The following is a 24,783-nucleotide window of genomic DNA, read 5'->3' as shown; positions in this document are numbered from 1 at the left end:
AACTGAAATCACCATGTTGGTCTTCATTCTTTTCAGAGCATGAAGTGCCTCCTTTCTTTGATCTAAAGCCTGTATCAGTAGATCTTGCTCTTGGAGGAAGTGGTTCTTTTAAATGTCATGTAACTGGAACTGCACCAATCAAAATCACTTGGGCTAAAGATAACCGAGAGATTCGCCCTGGAGGCAACTACAAGATGACTTTGGTTGAAAATACTGCCACTCTGACAGTTCTCAAAGTAGGCAAAGGCGATGCTGGGCAATACACCTGCTACGCGAGCAACGTTGCTGGAAAAGACTCTTGTTCTGCTCAGCTGGGTGTACAAGGTACTTGTTTGAGTGAAGCATCAGGGTATCTTTTATACTTTGAATATCTTAAAATATAGGAGGGTGGCTGTGCTTGAAAGCTATGTTTAGGACCATGGTCTAGTGATTACAAATGACCAAAAGGATCAAAGGTCTTGCAGATAGGGACGAGTTTAAAATTTTTTAAATATAAAACTGGGAAAATGTGGACTGACAGTCCATTTTCAAAGTCTGAAAATAGACACTAGGAAGACAGTGAACAAAAACATTTCACAGAATTGCAAGAAAATCCTAGTTTCAAACAAGTTATCATAGGACAAAAGAAGGAAGTTAACTCAAATGACTTATTTTCCACAGTACTTAGTGAACAAATGGGTTTTATCCCTCTAAAGCATAGTAGAGCCCCAAACTATCAAGCCCTTCAAGAAGAATCCAGATGAATTATAAGGTCAACTTCTTTTCCTCCACGAGCCGACTTAAATAATAGTGGCAGACATGTGAGGTGGGGAGTAAGTACATCAATATCTGATATTACGGAAAACAGTCCTGTCTCTCTACCACATGTTCATGGCTATTGTCAGAAATTAAATACTTAACTCCATGCACTGCTGGTCTAACCTGTTAGAGCATTTGTAAGGGCTTTAGTGGTGGTGGTTTATAAATGTCTTGACATTAAAATAGAATTAGATTTAGCAGCCCATTTGCTCTATGACACATAGCTAATCATTTTTACCTCCCTAAGCCTGAGTTTTTTCTTCAGTTAATGAAGAAAGCATTGCTGTCACCCACTTCAAAGGGAAGTTATGTAGGCTGAAGAAATATCTGTTTATGGCCCATAAGAGAAAATGGCACTTAAGAGGCTAATCATTTTTACCTCCCTAAGCCTGAGTTTTTTCTTCAGTTAATGAAGAAAGCATTGCTCTCACCCACTTCAAAGGGAAGTTATGTAGGCTGAAGAAATATCTGTTTATGGCCCATAAGAGAAAATGGCACTTAAGAATATTAAGATATCTGACCCATTTTGCTATTCTGGCTCTTCTCGGTACATAACCAGTATCTTCACAGCCTTAAGAAATAGACAGGCCTCCACTGGTTCACATGTAGGGGAATAGTCAGACTCTCATTCCCCATGAACCTCAGAGGCTTCCACTGACAGATACATGCTATTGCCTCTGATCTTGGCACGAAAGAAGTGATTCTTTTGCTGGGAAGAGTATTGCACAATAGAGAGTAATATCTTTTCCTCCTTCCTTTAGCAGTAATACATGACTTTGGTGTTTACACAAGTAAATGTATTTTATTTTAGAAATGTTCGATTTAGGTTTTACTTGTTCTTCCTTGAACTGCAGCAAATGAATATGTTTTCCAGCACTAAAGATCTCTCTGACAGAGATTCCTCTTTTCACTTCATCTTGAATTATACGTGTCTTTTCCATTCCTTACCCTGTGTTTTCCTCTCTTGATTCCATAGAACCACCCAGATTCATTAAGAAGCTAGAAGCTTCAAGAATTGTGAAACAGGGTGAATACACAAGATATGAATGCAAAATAGGCGGGTCTCCAGAAATCAAAGTTTTTTGGTACAAAGACGAGACTGAAATTCAAGAGAGCAGTAAATTCAGAATGTCGTTCGTTGACTCGATGGCAGTGTTGGAAATGCACAGTCTGAGCGTTGAAGACAGCGGAGATTACACATGTGAGGCCCACAATGCTGCAGGCAGTGCAAGCAGCAGCACTTCCCTAAAAGTGAAAGGTCAGATCCTGCTCCACTTTTGTGTGTAGCCTCCTCTTTAGTTGTCCTCTCAATTCCCTGTTTGACTCTCCCTCAATGTTTTAAAATTGTTAAAGAATGCAATAAAAAATTGAAAGTGATATGTTTGCTCCCTCTCTGAATGAAAAACTGATTCTTCCTTTTAACTCTATACTTACAGAGTGTATCCTAATTTTCCTTTTTTCCAATTTTAGAACCACCCATTTTCCACAAAAAGCCTCATCCCGTTGAGACACTGAAGGGAGCTGATGTTCACCTTGAGTGTGAGCTTCGGGGTACTCCCCCATTTCAAGTTTCTTGGCATAAGGACAAGAGAGAGCTTAGGAGCGGCAAGAAGTACAAGATAATGTCTGAGAACTTCCTAACGAGTATCCACATCCTGAATGTCGATGCTGCAGACGTTGGGGAATATCAGTGCAGAGCCACAAATGACGTGGGAAGTGACACTTGTGTTGGTTCCATCACGTTGAAAGGTAGGTTGATTTCATTCTCTTCTCCTCACTACTTTCCTGCTAATTTTAATACTCTATTGTCCCCTTGATTATGGTCCCGTCTTTTCCATTTTTTCCCCTTCCAAATCCTTTTACATTTAGTCTGCTCCACTTTTCTAAATCCTACCAAGTATCCTCTTAACGAATTTGCCAATAGGTTTTGACTGGATTTAAAAATCTGGAGAAGACAAGATATTCAACTTTTTCTACTTAATAAAACGTGGATATGTCCTTGCTCTCCTACACCAAAAATGCCTCTTATTTAAGAAATGGAAATAACACGTTACCACTGGTTTGATTCCTAGGATTCATGATTTGAGGGAAATACTATCAGTCCCACACATTTTAAAAACCTGATTTGCCTCTTTTTTTCATCAGCACCACCGAGATTTGTGAAGAAGCTCAGTGACATTTGCACTATTGTCGGTGAGGAGGTTCAGCTGCAGACTACTGTTGAAGGCGCTGAGCCCATTTCAGTGGTGTGGTTCAAAGAGAAGGGGGAAATCGTTAGAGAAAGTGACAACATATGGATTTCTTATTCAGAAAACATTGCAACCCTACAGTTTTCAAGAGCGGAACCAGCCAATGCTGGGAAATACACCTGTCAGATCAAAAATGACGCCGGGATGCAAGAGTGCTCCGCCACAGTATCTGTCCTCGGTTAGTACAAAGATGATGTGATCATGAACACAAGGCAAACACTTACAAAGGTCTGTCTTTTCTTCAGTTTTTCAATTTTATCTTAAAATGTGAAAGTCATGTACTTCTCATTCCAGAGCCTGCAGCAATTGTAGAAAAGCCAGATTCCATAAAAGTTACCACGGGAGATACCTGTACCTTGGAGTGTACGGTAGCTGGCACACCTGAACTCAGTACTAGGTGGTTTAAGGATGGAAAAGAGCTGACAAGTGACAACAAATACAAAATAAGCTTCTTCAACAAAGTATCTGGCCTTAAGATCATCAACGTGGCACCAAGTGACAGTGGAATATACAGTTTTGAGGTGCAAAACCCTGTTGGCAAAGACAGCTGCACAGCCTCAGTTCAAGTTTCAGGTTGGTTGGTTAGGTTTTTAATACTGTTGTTTCTGATTTTCATGTATGTGTATGGGAAGCTCCATCTTCTGCAATGTAACATGAGTCTGACATTCTCTAAATCAGCAAAACCAGAGGTAACATATCTATAGAGAAGAAAATCATGTTCAAAAATGATATTCCTTTCTTTTGGAGGAATTTCCAAAAGGGTGATAGGAGTAAAACTTAATCCCTGGATAAGGTTAGCGTAGTCTTCTACTATCACTTATGATGGAATAATTCACCATATAATAAGGCACAGCCAAAGAGAGACCAAAATCCCTAGCAAGTCAAATAGCACACCCACCCCATTGATTCTCCAGGCTTGGGTTGTATGAAACCACGAGAATTTTTTGATACCCTTGAAAAAGAGCCAAATGGATCTAGGAGTGTTCCATCAAAAAGACAACAATTTTCTCTCTTCAAGTCATTTTATAACTGATGTCCTTTGTTTTTTCGCTTTTTTTCACATTCAGATCGAATTATTCCTCCTTCATTCACAAGAAAATTGAAAGAGACAAATGGTCTATCTGGCTCCTCGGTTGTAATGGAATGCAAAGTCTATGGATCACCTCCAATATCTGTCTCCTGGTTCCATGAAGGAAATGAGATCAGCATTGGAAGGAAATACCAGACCACACTGACGGATAACACTTGTGCTTTAACTGTGAACATGCTAGAAGAATCAGATGCAGGCTACTACACATGTATCGCTACTAATGTGGCTGGCTCTGATGAATGTAGTGCTTCTTTGACTGTGAGAGGTCAGTTTAAAATACAGTAAAATAGAATTGCATTTCATAATTTATTAAGCAATTTTATTATCAAAATTAACAAATATTAAACTTTTTTTGGCATTTGCTTTTGTGTTTAGAACCACCATCTTTCGTTCAGAAACCTGATCCCATGGATGTTTTAACTGGCACCAATGTTACTTTCACAAGCATCGTAAAAGGAACACCTCCTTTCAGTGTTAGCTGGTTCAAGGGTAGCAGTGAACTAGTACCGGGCGACAGATGTAATGTGTCTTTGGAGGATTCAGTTGCGGAACTGGAATTGTTTGATGTAGATACATTACAAAGTGGAGAATATACTTGCATAGTTAGTAATGAAGCTGGCAAGGCTTCTTGTACAACACATCTCTACGTAAAAGGTTTGTTTGACTGCTATTCCACGTTTACACGATTAACATGCATGCAGTAATTAGATGTGACTATGTGTGTATACATGTTTGATTTTATATTTTCAATTTTTTTACTCTAGCCCCAGCCAAATTTGTAAAGAGGCTTAATGACTACAGCATAGAGAAAGGAAAATCCCTAATCCTAGAGGGCACATTCACTGGAACTCCTCCCATCTCGGTTACATGGAAGAAAAATGGCATAAATGTAACTCCTTCTCAGAGGTGTAATATAACCACAACTGAAAAATCAGCAATCCTAGAAATTGCAAGTAGCACAGTAGAGGACGCAGGACAGTACAACTGCTACATTGAAAATGCTTCTGGAAAGGATTCCTGTTCAGCACAGATTTTGATACTAGGTTTGTCATGATTGCACATTTGTATCTTTGTAGACCAGCAATGATTCTGGCATGTCTCCTTCATGACTGGTTATCTCTCTTGGCTGCAGAACCACCGTATTTTGTCAAGCAGTTGGAGCCTGTTAAGGTGACCGTTGGAGATTCTGCCTCTTTACAATGCCAACTTGCTGGGACACCTGAAATTGGGGTATCCTGGTATAAAGGAGATACAAAGTTGAGACCCACCACTACCTGCAAAATGCATTTTAGGAACAATGTTGCTACATTGGTTTTCAATCAGGTCAATAGTAATGACAGTGGAGAGTATATCTGCAGAGCTGAAAACAGTGTGGGAGAAGTTTCTTCATCAACTTTCCTTACTGTTCAAGGTGATTGCAATATTTTTAAAGTGAATGAATTTGTGTTTTTTTGAACAAGATTTAAAATATCTGGAGAGGGCCTTCTTTTTAGGAAAATCTTTCCAAAATGCTAAATTTTCTGCTTAAGTAATTTTGTATACAGTTAGTGGTTTATCCTTTCCTATAGCCTTTATAGAGAGAGATAAGATGACTAAATCTTCAGTTGGAAGGATGATACAATCATTTGCCTCTATAATTAAATCTTTAAGAAAAATAAGTAACCATATACTTTAAAATCTCACACCGTGAGTGTCTCATTCAAATTGCTAGAAAGTCATCTTAAAAAGTAGGAGAATCTGATGCATGCCCAGAGACATCCCTTAAGTCAATTTCTCCATTGGCTTATAGATTTTTTGGCACGTCCTGTGCATGAGAGGTGGCCTCAGAGTGAAACTTTTGCTCCAAAAGTCTACATGCTTTTCTTTGTCCCCAAGTTAATTCAAGAGATGTTAATACTTCCTGATATTTTTATAGGAATCCCATATTTTATATATGTAATTGTATTATATATTAAGTATATATATTGTATGTGTATATATATATATTTAATTGTGAGAATATTCAGTAAATTTTAAATGTTCAGAAGTATTCCTGGGCCACCGTGAGTGTCTCATTCAAATTGCTAGAAAGTCATCTTAAAAAGTAGGAGAATCTGATGCATGCCCAGAGACATCCCTTAAGTCAATTTCTCCATTGGCTTATAGATTTTTTGGCACGTCCTGTGCATGAGAGGTGGCCTCAGAGTGAAACTTTTGCTCCAAAAGTCTACATGCTTTTCTTTGTCCCCAAGTTAATTCAAGAGATGTTAATACTTCCTGATATTTTTATAGGAATCCCATATTTTATATATGTAATTGTATTATATATTAAGTATATATATTGTATGTGTATATATATATATTTAATTGTGAGAATATTCAGTAAATTTTAAATGTTCAGAAGTATTCCTTACTTTCATCCTGTTCTTACAGAGCAAAAACTTCCACCATCATTTTCTCGACAATTGAGAGATATTCAGGAAACGGTTGGATTGCCTGTTGTCTTTGAATGTGCCATAACTGGATCAGAACCCATCTCGGTGTCCTGGTACAAAGACGGCAGGCCGTTGAAAGACAGTCCAAATGCACAAACATCATTTTTAGATAACGTAGCCACTCTCAATATCTTTAGAACAGATCAGAGCCTTGCGGGCCAGTATTCTTGCACAGCTACAAATCCTATTGGCTCTGCTTCTTCTAGTGCCAGACTCATTCTCACAGGTATGTGGATTCTTAAGCTTTTATTTCTGTAATTAAAATGTTTGTAATCAAATACGAAATTTGGGGAAAAACATTATGATTTTTTTAAACTGAAAAGTATCAATCCTGAAACTTTGTCTTTCTGCCCTACTCTTAGAGGGGAAGAACCCACCCTTCTTTGACATCCCCCTTGCCCCCATGGATGCTGTGGTAGGAGATAGTGCTGCCTTTGAGTGCCACGTCACTGGAACACAACCAATAAAGGTCAGCTGGGCCAAAGACAACAGAGAGATACGAAGTGGTGGAAACTACCAGATTAGTTATCTGGAAAACAGCGCCCACTTGACTATCCTTAAAGTAGACAAAGGAGACTCTGGACAATATACCTGCTATGCTGTGAATGAAGTGGGGAAAGACTCCTGCACAGCTCAGCTTAATATAAGAGGTATCATTTATTTTTCATGTAGTCCAACAAAGTGTACTCTTTGTATATAATATAAACATAATTGCACTCTTAAGATATAATATAAAATGATTTTGAATGAATTAAATGTAGGACATTTTTAAACAAATGATTTTAAAAATGTCTGAGAGGAAATAAGTTTCTCTAGAGAAAAAGTGATCTTTTTTAATTTGCATTTTTCCAGAACTTTATACATCCTACATAATCCTAAGACCATCCTCTTCTTTTTACAAATTTCTAGTTCTGTAAATGGCTATAAGTTATTCTTATCATCCATCTCATGAGTAGGAGGACAGTTTAGAATAAGCTTGTGGAAGGAGGTTGAAATGTTTAGGAACATACATTGATATGCCATACTTAGTTGATTGGCCTTGATTTTTAACTCAAAATATGACTTCTTTTTTATTGAAAAGTCTCATATGAATAACTTGCTTCTGGATTTCATTTCCTATATCCTTGCTTTTTCATACAGAGCGGCTAATCCCACCAAGTTTCACTAAAAAACTCTCAGAGACAGTGGAAGAAACAGAAGGAAATCCTTTCAAACTCGAAGGGCGTGTGGCTGGTTCCCAGCCTATCACTGTTGCTTGGTACAAAAATAATATAGAGATGCATCCAACTTCTAACTGTGAAATAACATTCAAGAACAACACACTAGTGCTGCAAGTCAGGAAAGCAGGCATGGCCGATGCTGGTTTGTACACGTGCAAAGTGTCAAATGATGCAGGTTCTGCTCTGTGTACATCTTCAATTGTCATCAAAGGTGAGTTATGTTCACAGCTGCCAGCTGGTTGTGTTTTTCTTCACTGCCTACTGGACAGCCATGTGCATTTCTTTTGATATCTTGACCAAGTAAATTACAACAGACATAAATATACATTGTTTAACTGACTTGTCATCACTTTATGTATGTTTACTAAAAATATTTATTATTTGTAATTTAATTATGTGGCTCCCCAAAGTAGGTGTCATTTAACAAATGGACTAAAATCTTAGGCTTCTAAATAATATCTCAAAATTCTCTCAGGTAGTTAGAAGTCTCAGCCTGCTTTGAAATATGTACATAAATGACTTATATAATTTTATGAAGCACATTTGTTTTGAAATTTTTAAAAATTGTTCATTGCTAAATATTGCAATAACCTTGCCTATTATGAGTTATATACCTAGCACAATGAGTTATATCACATTCTGAAACTTTCTCTTTTTTAAGTATATTTTTTAAATGATTATTGTTTAATGTATATTGCTCAAAGCTTTTGGCTTACAAATGAATATTAATTCCAGAAAAAGGGGTAAAATTTGCTCAAAAAGAAAAAAAGATGGGTGGGAAAATGTTGCATATCATTATGGAAGATGTATTCAAATACACAGTCATAGTTTGAGACAAAGAAATACATTGTGTTATTTAAGGAAATATTCTTCATTTGATTCTCTGACCACAATGCCTTCCAAATAATATGATACAGACTCACCAAAATCACTTTACAAACTAACCTCCTAGAGAAGTTTGGAATTAATTATGAACCCTGATAATCTGGTTGACCACCTCAGAGTGCACAGATAATAGGTTGCTATTAATAAGTTAATATTACTAATAAGTTAATATCACTGAGTTGTCTTAACTTAAAATTTAAATTTCATCACTCATTTAGTGGAATTTAGATGTCTTTAGTTTTAAAACACATTTAGTAAAACGAAGAATGTGCACTTAGCAGTGGCTTACATTCACGATTTACATTCGTGATGGTTTTGCCATTGAGTAGATAAATGCTTTCTATAGAATTCTGAAGCTATTTATCTTTAGAAGGAAAAGTGTAGACATCAGAACTTTTAATCCTTGCAGCCACAAAAATTGGCCTTATTCTTATGTATAGGTCTCAGAACCATTGAATACAATCATTACAGAACGCCAGCTTGCACATGGCTTTTCTCCTGTCACTCATGTCTTCGTCGTTGGTTTTCAGTTGAACACTGAGCTTCACCTCCTAATTCCATTGTGCTAAGATTGGATTTGAAATGCAACTGTAGCTTCATTTAATTGCTAAAGGTGAACATCAGAGAAAAATCACATATTAAGATGGGGGCTTGTGGATTACTCAAATGTTGGCTTTCTATCCCAGAGGATAGCAATCTTTGCTGCTCTAGATAAACAGAATTCCCAAATAAGCCCTTAGTTTTTAGGGTTCAGCAAAAATACAGCTGTACGCAGGTTTGAGAGAATCAATAGTGTGCTCTGTGGCACAGAAGTTCATAGTAACTGCCAGTGAAATGTTTGCAGTACTTAATCAGGACACAGATGCTTGGGTGATTTGTGGGCAGCATGGCATCTGTTCTTTGCTTGTTTTTAAACCTTTGTCTTTTTAAAAAATCTAACAAATTTTAACTATTGCCTTCAGAGAGGAATAAACCAGGCGCATAATTCCATTCTACTACAGCAACAAGTGTCACCTGTTAGAGACAAAACTGTCTCGCTCTTTGCTTGTTTCTTTTGTGAAATTTGATACTGTTTTGCTTTTATGTTTCTCTTGTTCCTCATGAAAATACCTTTTCAATTCCAGAACCTAAGCAGCCACCTATGTTTGATCAGCACCTTACTCCAGTAACAGTGATTGAAGGAGAATTTGTGCAGCTCAGCTGCCATGTCCGGGGATCTGAGCCAATTAGGATCCAGTGGTTGAAGGCTGGCAGGGAAGTAAAGCCTTCAGACAGATGCAGCTTTAGCTTTGCTAACGGGACAGCTGTGCTGGAACTCAAGGATGTGGCCGTCCGGGGATCTGAGCCAATTAGGATCCAGTGGTTGAAGGCTGGCAGGGAAGTAAAGCCTTCGGACAGATGCAGCTTTAGCTTTGCTAACGGGACAGCTGTGCTGGAACTCAAGGATGTGGCGAAAGCAGATTCAGGAGATTATGTGTGTAAAGCTTCAAATGTGGCTGGAAGTGACACTTCCAAATCAAAAGTGACCATTAAAGGTACAAGCACTTCAAAAGTATTATGAAGATCAACCCAGCAACCGCTCAGATTTATTTGCTTATTATAATTTAAATAAGAATGGAATTAGATTTTTAGAAATAATTATTGCTCATTTGCAATTTGTAGCCTCTTTGTCATAGTTAAAGTATTGGGTAATTTAATGGACATAATCTCAATGCAAATTTTCTGAAATTACTCCAAGTTTACCACCTTATTTCTTGAACTTCTTTTTGCCATATCAAAGAGGGTGTAATTAGTACAGTTCCAAAAATGATGCTGTAAAAATAATATAAGGTAGCCTGATGTCATAGTCCCAGAGAAAATCTGTAAAAGAAAGCCAAGTCTAGAAATATAAGATTTGGCATTACTGATATCATAGTTCAGCCTGGGATAACTATCACTAGTATAAATGTCTATGAAACTGCTTTATCTTCCATAACCCACCCTCATATGTATAGTGAATCTTAGCATACATATTTATGACACTGCCAAGCTCCTAAAATTTGCATAGAGGAACATTCTGAGGTAATTGTAATAACAGAACATGTAAATGTGTTTTTTCAGACAAACCAGTTGCAGTCCCAGCAGCTAAGAAAGCAGTAATAGATGGGAGACTCTTTTTCGTATCAGAACCTCAGAGTATCAGAGTTGTAGAAAGTAAGTACATTGTGAAAGGATGTCTTTGCCTGTCTTGTACCATTTCCTAAGGATTTAATTTTGGAAGAACCAATGCAGGAAAATTAAGGTTTTTATTCACTTGCTCTTATTACTCCTTAGAAACCACTGCGACATTCATTGCAAAAGTTGGAGGCGATCCAATCCCAAATGTTAAATGGACAAAAGGGAAGTGGAGACAACTGAATCAAGGAGGTCGCATTTTTATCCACCAAAAAGGTGATGAAGCAAAGCTGGAAATTAGAGACACCACAAAAACTGATTCTGGCTTATATCGATGTGTCGCATTTAACAAACATGGCGAAATTGAAAGTAACGTTAACCTGCAGGTGGATGAAAGGAAGAAACAAGAAAAAATTGAAGGTGATCTTAGAGCAATGCTGAAAAAGTAAGTTCAATAACAACCACATATGGTAATTTTCCATTCACAAAAGGAATTTCTCCAACAAGATTCAAATTGTTAAAGAACATAAGCGTATAGACATTTTAACAGAAACATATGTAAATGCACATTTGGGTGGAAGTTAATGGTTCATCAGGATCAATTCCGAATTATCATGAGAAAGCTTTAAGAATGAGGTGAATTTTTAAGATTTTAAACAAAAAGGTCTGTAGAGAAGCTCTAGTATTATGTGTGTCTAAGTATGAATTTTTTGTTTAAATATATGATTTCTTATGCTATGAATCATTTTTTAGATCAACTTTTTAAAACATTTTCCTTAATTACCAATAATTTTAATACTTTTTAAAACATATAACAACATTCAATTTCCACACCTTTTTTCCATGATCTGTGATTTTATCCATTGTTAAAGTTTTCCATTGCTGCTGTTATTTTTCCTGATATTGTAATTCTTCAATGAGGCTCTCTGGTTGTAAAGTTTACAGAAATGCTTCTATTGTTCTTTCCTTTCTTAAAGTCTTTGAAAAGATTGAATTTCTGTACTTTTGTGAGAATGATCTATCTGATCTTAATCCATTCCATCTCCAAATGCACATTTTTAAATTGTTTCACAGCTAATGTGGTAAAATTAATATTTATTGAATAAAAACACAGAGCTGTTCTTTGAGAGAGAAAAAAAACTCAATGACATCACAATCTTTAAATGATGATAAACAGTTCAAAATAAATAGAAGACAGGTTGTTTATTTTTATTTCTTATTTCATTTAGAGTTCCAGTCTTAAAGAAAGGATCTGGAGAAGAAGAGGAAATTGATATCATGGAACTTCTCAAAAATGTTGATCCTAAAGAATATGAAAAATATGCCCGCATGTATGGAATCACTGACTTCCGGGGTCTCCTTCAAGCATTTGAACTATTAAAGCTGAGTCAAGAAGAAGAGACACATAGATTGGTATGATCCTTCGGATGTAGCATTAACCTAAAACAATCCACATTTGAAATATCTAACATATCCTCTTTGAATTAACAGAACGCTACAGATATATGAGATCATTTAATATAACCCAAACAGCATCAAGAATGGAAGTTCAATATAGTTATGCATCTTCTAATTCAAATTTTGTTTCATGTGTAATGCTTTTATTTCCCTCTCTCTCTCCTCAGGAAATTGAGGAAATAGAGAAGTCGGAGAAGGAGGAAAAGGAGTTTGAGGAACTTGTATCATTTATTCAGCAAAGGCTGTCACAGACAGAGGTAAAATGAATCATGCTGATAATAAAGTGAACAATTATTATTGGGAATTATAAGGGAAGAAGTAACTAATGTGTTTTAATTCCTTATCTTCTAGCCTGTCACTCTGATCAAGGATATTGAAAATCAGACAGTTTTGAAAGATAATGATGCTATCTTTGAAATTGACATTAAGATTAATTATCCAGAAATCAAGCTCTCATGGTACAAAGGGACTCAAAAACTGGAACCCAGTGATAAATTTGAAATAAGCATTGATGGTGATCGACATACACTCAGAGTCAAAAACTGTCAACTTAAAGATCAGGGCAATTATAGATTGGTTTGTGGTCCACACATTGCTAGTGCTAAACTAACTGTAATTGGTAAGTTAGAAATGGATTATAAAAAACTTGTGAGATTAAATTACTATTGAGCACATCTGCACGTGATATTAAACAAAATGTCCATTGTATCACATGAACAGAGCCTGCTTGGGAACGGCATCTTCAGGATGTTACTTTGAAAGAAGGCCAGACTTGCACCATGACATGCCAATTTTCTGTGCCAAATGTAAAATCTGAATGGTTCAGAAATGGCAGAATCCTTAAGCCCCAAGGTCGACATAAAACAGAAGTGGAACACAAAGTCCACAAACTGACCATTGCAGACGTTCGAGCAGAGGACCAGGGTCAGTACACCTGCAAATATGAAGACCTTGAAACTTCAGCAGAGCTCAGAATTGAAGGTGGGTCAAAGACTGCAGATGGAGGTATTGTATACAGCATCGGTCAATGGCAAATGTTGTTCAGTACCCCTGTGATCCTGCCAGTGAACATATTCTGCAGTGCTTGTGTGTTCTCATTTCCCAAAGCATTTACTCACATCTCAAAATTCATACTGAATCAAAAGGGACATATTCAAATAAGTGCCAGTTCTTTTGCATAGTTCTCTTACTAAAACATGACTTTTTAACAGTTAATTATGTTTAAAGTCTGAATTCCATAATTCTCATATCTGTGATTCTGATCCCAAAACAGAAATCTTGGAAAGGACAAAATATCATAGCTGAAAATCTAGAGGATTGGCTAGCAATTGATATTTTGTTTATAGGACTAACTCTGACTTTGTTTGAAATTTTATATATAAAATTAATAACATATATGGTGTGTGATTAGCAGCTATTTTTCATGTGAGGATCATATTCCAACTTCCTGTATCTCTGAAATTAAGTGAAACCTCACAATTTAGGAGCAACAGTATTTGTTTCCTAATTGTTTGAGTGTATGCATTTTCCAAAGACACCTTCAAACTGTACTGAGAAAAATTTTGGCTACACTGATAGCCTCTACTCCCAGTTGTTGGTGCCCGTTTTTAGTTGTTGAGACACAACTATATGACATCTTATTTATATAAGCATTTCAACTTGTCTGACTTACTTTACAATGAATATCAATGCCTAGTTGTATTTCAAAGTTCAAAAATTTTAAATAGTTTTCAAATTAAAGGGTCCAGTTGAAAGTGCTAATGATTTTTTAAATGATTGAATATTTTAAATGTAATTCCTCAATAAAAAAGCTCAACAGAGTACCATGATTTCTAAGATGTTCACGGTACTGTTGTATATGTAATTCCAGATTCCTAGAAAAAATTTGGAAGAAGGCCCCCTCACTCCAGTTCATTTTCCTAGAAAACACTTCAGCTATTCACAGTGAGGGTTGACTCCTTTGGGTGTGCACATATGTGCTTAAAAAGCAGGTTTCAGGGCCGGCCCTGTAGTGTACTCGGGAGAGTGAGGCGCTGGGAGCACAGCGACGCTCCCGCCGCGGGTTCGGATCCTATATAGGACTGGCCGGTGCGCTCACTGGCTGAGCGCGGTGCGGGCGACACCACACCAAGGGTTGCGATCCCCTTACCGGTCATGAAAAAGACAAAAAAAAAAAAAAAAGCAGGTTTCAGAACTCTAAAAAACATTCTTTGAAATTTAGAAGTGCAGATTTCTATTGAATTGAAAATGATTTCACAGGGAAAGTTTACGTATTAGATAAACAATTCTAGATCCTGAATAGCAAGAATTATTTTACTGGGGCAAAAAATAATTTCACAGAGGAATAAATTGTAAAGTAACACTAAGTTTATGTACCCTTTATTATGAACCTGCCATTTTAGTAACATTTTAAAAAACCTAATTTGACTTTTGGGTTATAAGCTCCCTTTAATATTTCCTTCACATAAATATTTTAAGGACTCTTAGAGATTTCTTTATACTTTCCTCCACAAATCCTGCAGGAATACTCTAAAGAACTGGCATAATTTTTTATTATTAATGTGAACAGAAACATTTTCTTTTGCACTTTTGGACTTTTTCTTCTATTTTACAATTGGATTAAAAGATGGAGATTTTAAATATTTGAGAGAAAAACGCAGTAAAAGAGATTCCTCTCTACACGATCTAACTCTGAACTCTCCTTGTATTTAAACAGCTGAACCAATTCAGTTTACAAAGCGCATACAGAACATTGTGGTGAGTGAGCATCAATCTGCCACCTTTGAGTGTGAAGTGTCCTTTGATGACGCAATTGTAACATGGTACAAAGGACCAACAGAACTGACTGAGAGCCAGAAATACAACTTTAGGAATGATGGTCGTTGCCATTATATGACCATCCACAATGTGACTCCAGATGATGAAGGTAATTTCATTGACAGTTTTCCAGTAAATTTATCATTTAACCCTCATCTCTTTTATATATTTGTACCATTGTATATACTTATACTCTGTAATTCTATATAGAATACTTCTTTAGAAAAGACAACTATAAATAAACACACATATATATTTCAATAAAGAAGCGTTAACAAAATTTTGATGATTCTTCTCCTTAGGTGTCTATTCAGTAATTGCTCGACTGGAGCCAAGAGGTGAAGCAAGAAGCACCGCAGAACTGTACTTAACAACCAAAGGTGAGGAAACACCACATGCAAACCACACAGTGGTCTTCGAAACGAGTAGCCTGCCCAGATGATTCAAAACACACACAAAATTTTTTTTTTTTTTCCAGAAATTAAACTTGAGCTGAAGCCTCCCGGTAAGTTTTGTTTTGTTTTGTTTCAAGCAATCATTGCTTACAATAAATTCGGCATAATTTTGGAAATAACAGAAGCCAAGCTAAAATGTATAAAAAAATTATTTCTCTTTTCAGTAAAATATTATTCAGTCAGAATATTATTCAGTAAAATTATCTTTGGTAAAATAATAAAATGTTAAACTTTGTGAGTTTAGGAAATTAGAGATAGTAAGGTCTCACTGACCTGATACCTAAGATCATGCCAAATGGTGTGGCCATAGAATGAAACAAATTTTTTTTGTATGGAATAAACTTGCCTGTGTGGTTGCATACAAAAGAATACTGATATCTTTGTGTCTATATATTAGATTGTGCCATTGGAAATGCCTGACCATCAAACACGTTTTAGTTGTGTAATATCTGTGTTCTCAGTTCCTCTGTGCTTATCATTACATGTGCCTTTCCAGACATTCCCGACTCCAGAGTTCCAATCCCGACTATGCCCATCAGAGCAGTACCACCAGAAGGTAAGACCCAGCACCTCCACAGCGGGGCTTGGAGCAGCAATATTCTACCACTAGGAAATTACCAGTGCCCAAATTACATCAGATAGTGAGACCCTCTGTACCTTATTCTTCACTGTGTAATTGAAAATCAAAGCAAAAGAGTAGTTACAATTACAACTATATGCCAGTTTTATTTGTACTGATTGATGAATAGGTACTGTAATACCTTTGAAGTACTGGAAGAAATGCATGAAACTTTTCACTATACTTCACACAAAATAGTAAACTAAAACATGTTACTAATGATGGAATTTATTTTCTTCAGAAATCCCTCCTGTGGTTGCTCCTCCTATCCCACTTTTGCTACCATCACCTGAAGAAAAGAAACCACCAGCAAAACGTATTGAAGGTACGTCATCTACCTAAATGTCAAAATATAGAATTTCACTGTGGCCGATCCAGAAAATGTTGCTCAATAATACGTGTTGGCCCTCTACTGGTCAAGACGTTGAACTGCCTTTCAAAATGTAAATTATTTCCTCAGTGAGGAGTCTTCAAAAATTTCTTGGAAAGATTCGTATTATCTTTTAATTTTATTTTCCACAGACTTTTTGCAATAACCTCATAAGTATTAAGTAACTAAATCTGTAAGACATGCTTAAAACTCTGAAAATCGTAAGACAAAACAAATACTATGCTTAGTGTTAAAATATTTTATTTTAATGGAATCCCTTAAATGTTAATGGAAAATTAATTTTATGTTTCATATTTTCCTAACTACTACATGTAGCAAAAAAATAATGGAACCAGTTTCTAGTGAAGCTTATGGAAATAAACCATACTAGTTCATAGTCAAATTGCAAACTCTATATTTTTTCTCATTTACAATGTTAACTACTCTTTAAAAATCACCATTTTGTTACAAAAAAATACAATTTAGAACATTTTGGACTTTTTTTTCTTTCTTTTTTGAACCTAAGGCATGAGCTTACCGAAAAGAAGGTCTTCAATGTGCCAGAGATTGACCCTCTCAAATATTTCAACAGAGAAATTTTACTATTTGTGCCCAAAGCTGCTCAACTAAACACATGGCCTGAGACTTGCTAGAGTTATGTGGAGCTTAGAATTGCTGTCAGATTCTTTAAACATGGTCAGAAAAAATTCTTCAGGTCAAAGTCATGTTTTGCCATAGCCAAGCCAATACTACTGGTATAGTTTTAAGGGTTCGACATGTGAGTCTCCTAATACCGACTACAATTGATATCAAATGCTTGGGCTATTTTTCAGCTAGCCTCCGAGGAACTTCAGTAATAAAAACTTTGAGTTTTGTAACTAATACAATCTTGGTAACAGAAAGAAGCATTTTTGTAACTTATATGAACATAGTTAAATATATTTCATCTACCTATGATAGCTGGGTGGAACAAAAACCAAAAATCGTAAATTAGATTTGCATTTCTATTTATCAGGGATAATAATTTATCTTCATGAATGATTTGCTCTCTGAATGCTAGTATGAACATGGCTAAGTCTGAGAAACTTAGCTCACTGTGAAACTGGAGAAGTTAAATCATATTTTTAAAATTAAAAGAGAGTGTTATCTACTCATGATGCTGGAGACTTTAATCAAGTATGCTTAGGGACTGTGATCAAGGTATAACAGCAGCAACACTGGAAGAAAACTCCTACAGTATATCATAGATAAGACTTTAATTTTACTCATCTACTTCTTCTTCCTGACAAATTTAGTGTTCATATCTAAGAGAAGCAAAGAAGAAAACATGTCCCTTTTCTATTATGATATCACCTAGATTCACTTTCCATGTTCTGGAAACTAACTCCTTAGCAGGCGTAAAATCAGTGAACACGTGAGATCACAATATATAGTCTATCTCCCTCCAAAGCAATGTTTTTTGCATTCTAGTCCAAGATCTTTCTGAAACAGTTGTCTTTCAATAATATGCGCAGTCTCTTGTTACCGTCAACATGTGAAAAAAATAAAATATTTCAGTAAACCTCCTAGTTCCCTGAAAACTTTTAGTTACTTACATCTGACATTTATTTTTTAGTGACCAAAAAGGCTGTGAAGAAGGATACCAAAAAAATTGTTGCAAAGCCCAAAGAAGAGGCACCAGCACCTAAAGGTATTATCATTAATTAACGAAGAGTCAGTCTTCGTGCTTTTCTCTTGGCTAAAAATTTTAAATCCTAAGTAGTGTAGGGTGGGGAAGGGTAAGAGCTCAAAGCCACAGACGGTGCCTCTCCCTTCACCTACTCTCATCCTCTTTTACTCAGTCCTCACTCTCTCTTTCTCAACTTTCTTTTTTCTCCCTTTCCTCTCTCCTGTCCTTCTGTGTCTGTGTCTGCCCATGGCACCCCATGACACCACCAGAGAATGCTGTTATCTCTGGATGGTGACTTAAAGAAGTCCTTTCCTTCTAGTCCAACAGCTGGTATTGACCAAGTCACACCAATAGAAAGTCAAGGGTCGGTGCTAATTTCAAAAGGCTGCTCCAACCCAACTCAGGATCCTTCCTGGTTTACCTGATCTAAATGTCAATATTTGCAGAAAAAAATCCTTTTTGAAGAGGATCAATTCAAGTCACTGTGATTTTTAATATGTCCTGGAAGGCTATATATTAAGATTAGAGTACAGACCAAGATTAGAGTACAGCAACCTCCTAAAAAAAGGAGAATCCAGGAGCACAAGACATTCATCACTCAGACTTTTCTAGCCATTTGTTAAATGTTATGGAATAAGAAGAAGCTCAAAAAAGCATGGGTTTTCATAAACTTTCTATTTAATAACAGAAAAAAATCAAACGTGTTATTTTTTAGCATGGGACATATTAATATTGTCTTCATGTTTCATGTTAATTTAAATTATTTTAAATCAACCTAAACTAGAATCAAACTTTTTGACTTTTGGTTAATATGGCATAGCATTTCTAACGAGCTAGATTTCAAAATTATAAAAGCATTATACAAATTAGAAAAGATCATAGAAATGACTAACAATAATACACAGAATTAATAAACATTAAACAATGCATAATCCTAAAACAATGCATAAAACTAAACATTCATTTTATGTTTTTAAAGTCCTAGAGATTGCCAAGCCCCCACCTCCTACTGCCTTAATTCCAGCAAAAGGTAAGTAAAAAGAAATTATTAAATATTTTTATTCTATGTATTCTCGAGATTTGCATTTCGGCTATTTATTTTTATTTTTATTTTTATTTTATTTTATTTTTGTCCTTTTTGAGACCGGCCACACCACGCTCAGCCAGTGAGCGCTGTGAGCGCACCGGTCATCCCTATATAGGATCCGAACCCGCGGCGGGAGCGCTGCTGCGCTCCCCGCGCCGCACTCCCCCAAGTGCGCCACGGGCTCGGCCCATTATTCTTATTTTTAAATATTAGGCTTCCAGCTTATTGTAAAGTTACAGAGTTTCCTCTGTTAAATTCAAATTGGCATTAGAAGTGATGGTTATTTCATATTGCTCCTATCCCAGGAAAGGAAACCCAGGCAGATGTTCATGCTACCTTTGTGCAATGACCACAGGGAAAAAAGTGAAGACTAGAAACAGAGAGGCCATCCCTTATTTTTTTAATCGTAGTTATTACAATGTTAAGGATCATATAAATGATGATAGTCTTAAAGATCTTTTAAAATCTGTTCAATAAATCTGTTCAATAAAAGGAACTAATTGATTTGGTTGCATAGTTTTAAATGTTGTCTTTATACAACTGACTAAAATGTTATATTCCATGGTCAAAAATATAGGTTTAAAATTAGAAATGTGTTTGAAAGAATAACTGGAACTTTTAAAAAAGGTTAACTGCAGAAACATTAAATATAAATTCCATAAAATTATCAAATATTAAAATATTACATGGGAAGAAACTAGGGGTTCTGCCAACTGGAACTGTCATAGAACAATGGAAGTTGCGTCCATTTGATAATATTTATTGAATTCATATTTTTTCACACTGGAAAAATCCTCATATCAAGAGTAGAGTGCATCTTCATACTCTATTGTGTTCCATAGCCAAAAATTTAAATGGAATCAATACAAAAAAAAAAAAAAAAATCACAAATTATCAATATAGTACTGAGATCTGAGATACTGACATTGTTTGACTACATAAATTTCCATTGAGTGAAGCAGTTTAGTAGATTTAATTAATATGTTAATATTTTCTTTCTATTTTCCTTCCTTCCTTTCTTCCCTCCAGCTCCTGAAATTATTGATGTGTCCTCTAAGGCTGAAGAAGTAAAAATAACAACCATAACCAGAAAGAAAGAGGTTCAGAAAGAGAAAGAAGCTGTGTACGAGAGAAAGCAAGCAGTCTACGAAGAGAGGCAAGTTTACATAGAATCTTTGGAGGAACCTTATGATGAACTGGAAGTGGAGCCGTACACGGAGCCGTTTGAAGAACCTTATTATGAAGAGCCAGAGGAAGAGTACGAAGAAACCAGGGTAGAAGCTAAAAGGGAAGTTCACGAGGAATGGGAAGAAGATTTCGAAGAAGGTCAAGAATACTATGAAAGAGAGGAAGGTTATGACGAAGGGGAGGAGGAGTGGGAGGAAGCGTACAAAGAAAGAGAAGTGATCCAAGTTCAAAAGGAGATCTACGAAGGTCTGTATCAACTGGGCGACATTACCCCCTCTTTTCCTCATTTTTGTTCAGTTCATTATATTTTCAGTGTTGTAAATCTGATTTGCAATTCATATGAAATAAATGAAATGATAATTTAGATTTTTTTGATTAGAAACTTTTACAAACTTAGTCTTTAAGTCATTTTCTTCCAACTTACTTTCATGCTTTGACATTATAAACTGAATCATTTAGTCCCATTACTAAGACTAAATTCCAAGTGCTGTTTTCTAATGCAGAAATTCAAGTTTTACTTTCACTGCCTTGCTGCATGTCTGCTTGATCTGTTTCCAAACCCAGCACTAGGAATGATGTTAGCAATATCGATCCCAAATACAATCCCTCACACAACTATATACTATCCTTAACTTACCTCATTTGCAATTAATACAACCTGTTAGAACTTGTCTACCTAAGCATTGCTTCTTATTCCTGTGTTTTTATTAAAGAATCACATGAGAGAAAAATTCCAGCAAAAGTGCCTGAAAAGAAAGCACCTCCTCCTAAAGGTATGTCATTGGAATTATTTAAACAGATCAGAGCATCAACCTCATTATCATGGCTTGCTTGGCAAAGCTGCATAAATCACCAGTTCAATCCAATAGGCACAACTTCTTCTCTAAGCTTTGTTGTATCAATGAATTTTTTTCTTAAGAATTTACATCTAATTCATTTAATGAAAAAAAATGATTGTTATAGTAAATTTAAAATACATATCACCAAAATATGTCAAGCAGAGAAACTTGTGCTTAAAGTTTAGAGCACCAAACTTGTCTCTCTCTAAAAAAAATTATTCATACGTATGCATGTTTATGTGTATATATGTATGCATAGAGAGAGAGAGAGAGAGAATTTTAATAGAAAGTCTAAAAGTACTGCAATTTCTTTAAAATGCTTGCAGTTGTAAAGAAGCCAGTAGTTGAAAAAATTGAAAAGACTGCTCGAAGAATGGAGGAAGAAAAAGTTCAAGTCACTAAAGGTATTATCATTTAAAGCATTTCTAGTACAGTATACACAAGTAGTGTGTTTACTAATATATACTCATGTGTTAGTTACTTATATAATCATTAAACTAAAATATTTTTAAATTTTGTGCAAAGCAATATTCTTCACAATACAAATATATTTGTACATATTTTTAAAGTACCCGAAGTTTCAAAGAAGATTGTTCCACAAAAACCTTCCCGGACTCCAGTACAGGAAGAAGTTATTGAAGTGAAAGGTATACATCTTTGTCTTTCAGCTACAAGTTTTAAAATTTTTATTTATGCATATGGATATGTATACATATATTGCTAAATAGTTCACAAATCACCGCCCAAAAAAGCACATTTTTATATAATACACATTTTATGTTGAGTTGTACATACATATAATTTAAGTAAATAATAACATTCTCTATTTTGTTTTTAGTTTTGCTTAAAAATTACATATTTTTTAATTTAAGGAAGCTTTTGTGTTTAATGAGTAGTCTTCTAACTTTACCATCCAATGCATTCCATAGCATATAATATTCCCCATCCTCTCATTTATGTGAATAGACCCTAATGGATTTGAAAAAGCACCGCATTGTGTGTGAAGAAGTTGTGTCTATTTGATTCTCATTTAATAATGTTTGATAAAGGCTGCATGAGTTGTTTGTCTCTATAAATCAAAGCATGATTTGTTTTCTTGTCAATACTGAATTTGTTCTCAAGCTATCATCTTAACCCACTCATTCTGTGTCTAAAGACATAAGTATAGTGTATGATCTATGTGTTCAATCTGATGTCTTGCCCTAGAAAAAGAAATATTAATGTGAAATACTTTCTTTAAAGTACCAGCTGTGCATACAAAGAAGATGGTTATTTCAGAAGAAAAGACGTTCTTTGCTTCTCACACAGAGGAAGAGGTGTCAGTCACAGGTATAAGGCAAATTGGAATTTGGGAACTCAGATGGAAGGGTTTTTAGATGGAATTTTTATCCCTCTTCTTATTGAATTTGTGATTACACAGGCATTTCTGCCTCCTTATAATTCTTTCATCTTTTCATTTAATGTTTGTCTCTGTTTTAATTTATTTTGGTATTCTTGTAAATTATAACCATCCATAACATGGCATCTCAATGATTAAAATGTCCATTTTTTAAAGTCCCCGAGGTACAAAAGAAAACTATCGCTGAAGAGAAAATTCATGTTGCTGTTTCCAAAAAGATCGAGCCACCACCTAAAGGTATTAGTAATTCATTCTACTTTGAAATCTTTTAAGAGTTGGTTTAAATTCTATGGTAAACATCTGACTGTTAATACCAAATAATAGATTTAGTCGCATGGTCAGCAGACCTATAGCCACTATGCACGAAAGACGTTGTGGAGCGATAGGAAGACCCTGAGGAAGGCACAGGAGAGAGAAATGGAAGTTATGGCAGGCTCTCTTCCCTGCCGCAGGGAGCTCACATTCTAGTGACCAGCTATTTGCAAATACAATGTCCTGGAGCCAGTGCATACCAGCTCACCAGTGCATGTGGTTTAATTTTCGGGAATTTTGCCAGCCGGTGGATTAACACAACCATTATTAAAAATTAAATTATGTAAGCTTACACTTAAATAAATTATATTTTTTAAAATATTAATAAATACGCAAAACTCGTTGCTTCCTATTTTACTGCATTTTACTATTATCTATGTTTCTGAGGTCGCTTCCATATGTTGTACCTGTGCAGTGGAAATACTATATAATGTGCTACTGCACATCTCTTCCAAGTCCACAACAGTGATATCACATTGGTAGCCAGGGTGGGAGTATTTACACCACCATGGAAATCAGAAGTTGGCAACCACTATCAATTAAGGTTCCGGCACCCCAGCCCCCCCGCAGCCAAATTGTTAAACATTTAAGATACAAACAATATTTAATACAATCTAATGAAATTGATCTAATGCAACTGCCTTGTACAAGTAAAGTTGCTAGAAAATTATCTTCACAGTTACTGATATTTGAGAAAAGGTGGTCTCAGGAACAGGCAGGCACTGACACCTGTGAGGAAGGGGAGTGCTTTCCTGTTCCTGAGAAAGCAGAGGCTCCTGAAGTTGAAGGTGATAGAAATTACATTTTCTAATTAGCCATTTGGCCATCTACATTTACCCTTGTTTCTAATGCATAGTTTTCTTGCATTCAATTGGTGTGAAAGAGGATGTCTGCTTTTTATTTTAACTCTGTCTTGCAACGTATGCCTTGTCAAAATGCACAATTGCTCAAAAACGGCACATTTCTTTTAAAGTCCCTGAGCCACCTAAGAAACCAGTTCCAGAAGAAGTGATCCCTGTTCCTGTCCCTAAAAAAGTGGAACCCCCAGCAGTCAAAGGTAGAATAATACTTTCGAAAAAATAATTCTTAGCATCTGTCTTCTTGTATCTTTTTCTATGAGATCTGTGTATCAAAGAAATAGCATCTGTAAACCATCTGTAATGTATTTAATTCTGTATGTGGATTTCATTAATTTGTGGTAATGTGTTATACATGTATCAGTAACACTTTCAGATTCCAGACCATGCCAACTGGGTCTTTGTCTGCTTCATGTAATGTATGTAATGTCTATGTGGTATCGATGTATTTAGCATTTATTTCTATCACAAGTAGAGCATATTACCTTACTTGCTAATTCTTATACTCTTACTGAGAATTTATGCTTTAATGTAATCTTAAATGTCTCAGAAGGAGACTAGAATATTCAACACTGCTTCAACAATGATATTTTTAAAGTGCCTGAGGTTCCCAAGAAGCCTGTGCCAGAGGAGAAAAAGCCAGTTCCTGTACCTAAGAAGGAACCTGCTGCTCCACCAAAAGGTATACCAGAACTGAGGATGGGAAGACCCCTTGCCCCAAATGCCAGCCCTTTGCTTTATGCTGTCTTTGTGTGTACTATGCTGTCTTTCTATTTCGTCTCTTTTCCATGCTTCTTGTATTTTTAATGTTTGTCAGCTTTGGGGCTGTACTCTTGACATAAA

The 24,783-nt window shown here is 35.8% G+C and overlaps 1 protein-coding gene across 1 annotated transcript in view; it reads left to right on the top strand.

Moving 5' to 3' along the window:
• The window catches only part of TTN (titin), a 274,143-nt gene that overhangs the window by 91,826 nt on the left and 157,534 nt on the right, over positions 1 to 24,783 (top strand). The window contains exons 86-120 of the mRNA XM_008567052.1: positions 37 to 324; positions 1,775 to 2,056; positions 2,269 to 2,547; positions 2,944 to 3,225; positions 3,342 to 3,620; positions 4,115 to 4,402; positions 4,513 to 4,791; positions 4,902 to 5,180; positions 5,270 to 5,548; positions 6,550 to 6,837; positions 6,974 to 7,261; positions 7,752 to 8,042; positions 9,841 to 9,962; positions 10,086 to 10,251; positions 10,817 to 10,909; positions 11,030 to 11,315; positions 12,100 to 12,283; positions 12,496 to 12,585; positions 12,680 to 12,947; positions 13,049 to 13,309; positions 15,045 to 15,254; positions 15,448 to 15,525; positions 15,624 to 15,650; positions 16,097 to 16,156; positions 16,461 to 16,544; positions 18,205 to 18,279; positions 19,244 to 19,288; positions 20,375 to 20,779; positions 21,247 to 21,306; positions 21,699 to 21,776; positions 21,942 to 22,019; positions 22,615 to 22,701; positions 22,928 to 23,008; positions 24,057 to 24,140; positions 24,539 to 24,622. Of these exons, the coding sequence (XP_008565274.1) occupies positions 37 to 324; positions 1,775 to 2,056; positions 2,269 to 2,547; positions 2,944 to 3,225; positions 3,342 to 3,620; positions 4,115 to 4,402; positions 4,513 to 4,791; positions 4,902 to 5,180; positions 5,270 to 5,548; positions 6,550 to 6,837; positions 6,974 to 7,261; positions 7,752 to 8,042; positions 9,841 to 9,962; positions 10,086 to 10,251; positions 10,817 to 10,909; positions 11,030 to 11,315; positions 12,100 to 12,283; positions 12,496 to 12,585; positions 12,680 to 12,947; positions 13,049 to 13,309; positions 15,045 to 15,254; positions 15,448 to 15,525; positions 15,624 to 15,650; positions 16,097 to 16,156; positions 16,461 to 16,544; positions 18,205 to 18,279; positions 19,244 to 19,288; positions 20,375 to 20,779; positions 21,247 to 21,306; positions 21,699 to 21,776; positions 21,942 to 22,019; positions 22,615 to 22,701; positions 22,928 to 23,008; positions 24,057 to 24,140; positions 24,539 to 24,622 (6,408 nt within the window). The remainder of the gene's footprint in view (positions 1 to 36; positions 325 to 1,774; positions 2,057 to 2,268; positions 2,548 to 2,943; positions 3,226 to 3,341; positions 3,621 to 4,114; positions 4,403 to 4,512; positions 4,792 to 4,901; positions 5,181 to 5,269; positions 5,549 to 6,549; positions 6,838 to 6,973; positions 7,262 to 7,751; positions 8,043 to 9,840; positions 9,963 to 10,085; positions 10,252 to 10,816; positions 10,910 to 11,029; positions 11,316 to 12,099; positions 12,284 to 12,495; positions 12,586 to 12,679; positions 12,948 to 13,048; positions 13,310 to 15,044; positions 15,255 to 15,447; positions 15,526 to 15,623; positions 15,651 to 16,096; positions 16,157 to 16,460; positions 16,545 to 18,204; positions 18,280 to 19,243; positions 19,289 to 20,374; positions 20,780 to 21,246; positions 21,307 to 21,698; positions 21,777 to 21,941; positions 22,020 to 22,614; positions 22,702 to 22,927; positions 23,009 to 24,056; positions 24,141 to 24,538; positions 24,623 to 24,783) is intronic.

Source organism: Galeopterus variegatus, unplaced genomic scaffold (assembly GCF_000696425.1).
Source record: "Galeopterus variegatus unplaced genomic scaffold, G_variegatus-3.0.2 Scaffold287, whole genome shotgun sequence".
Classification (NCBI taxonomy): domain Eukaryota; kingdom Metazoa; phylum Chordata; class Mammalia; order Dermoptera; family Cynocephalidae; genus Galeopterus; species Galeopterus variegatus.
This window is presented reverse-complemented; position numbering and strand designations above follow the sequence as displayed.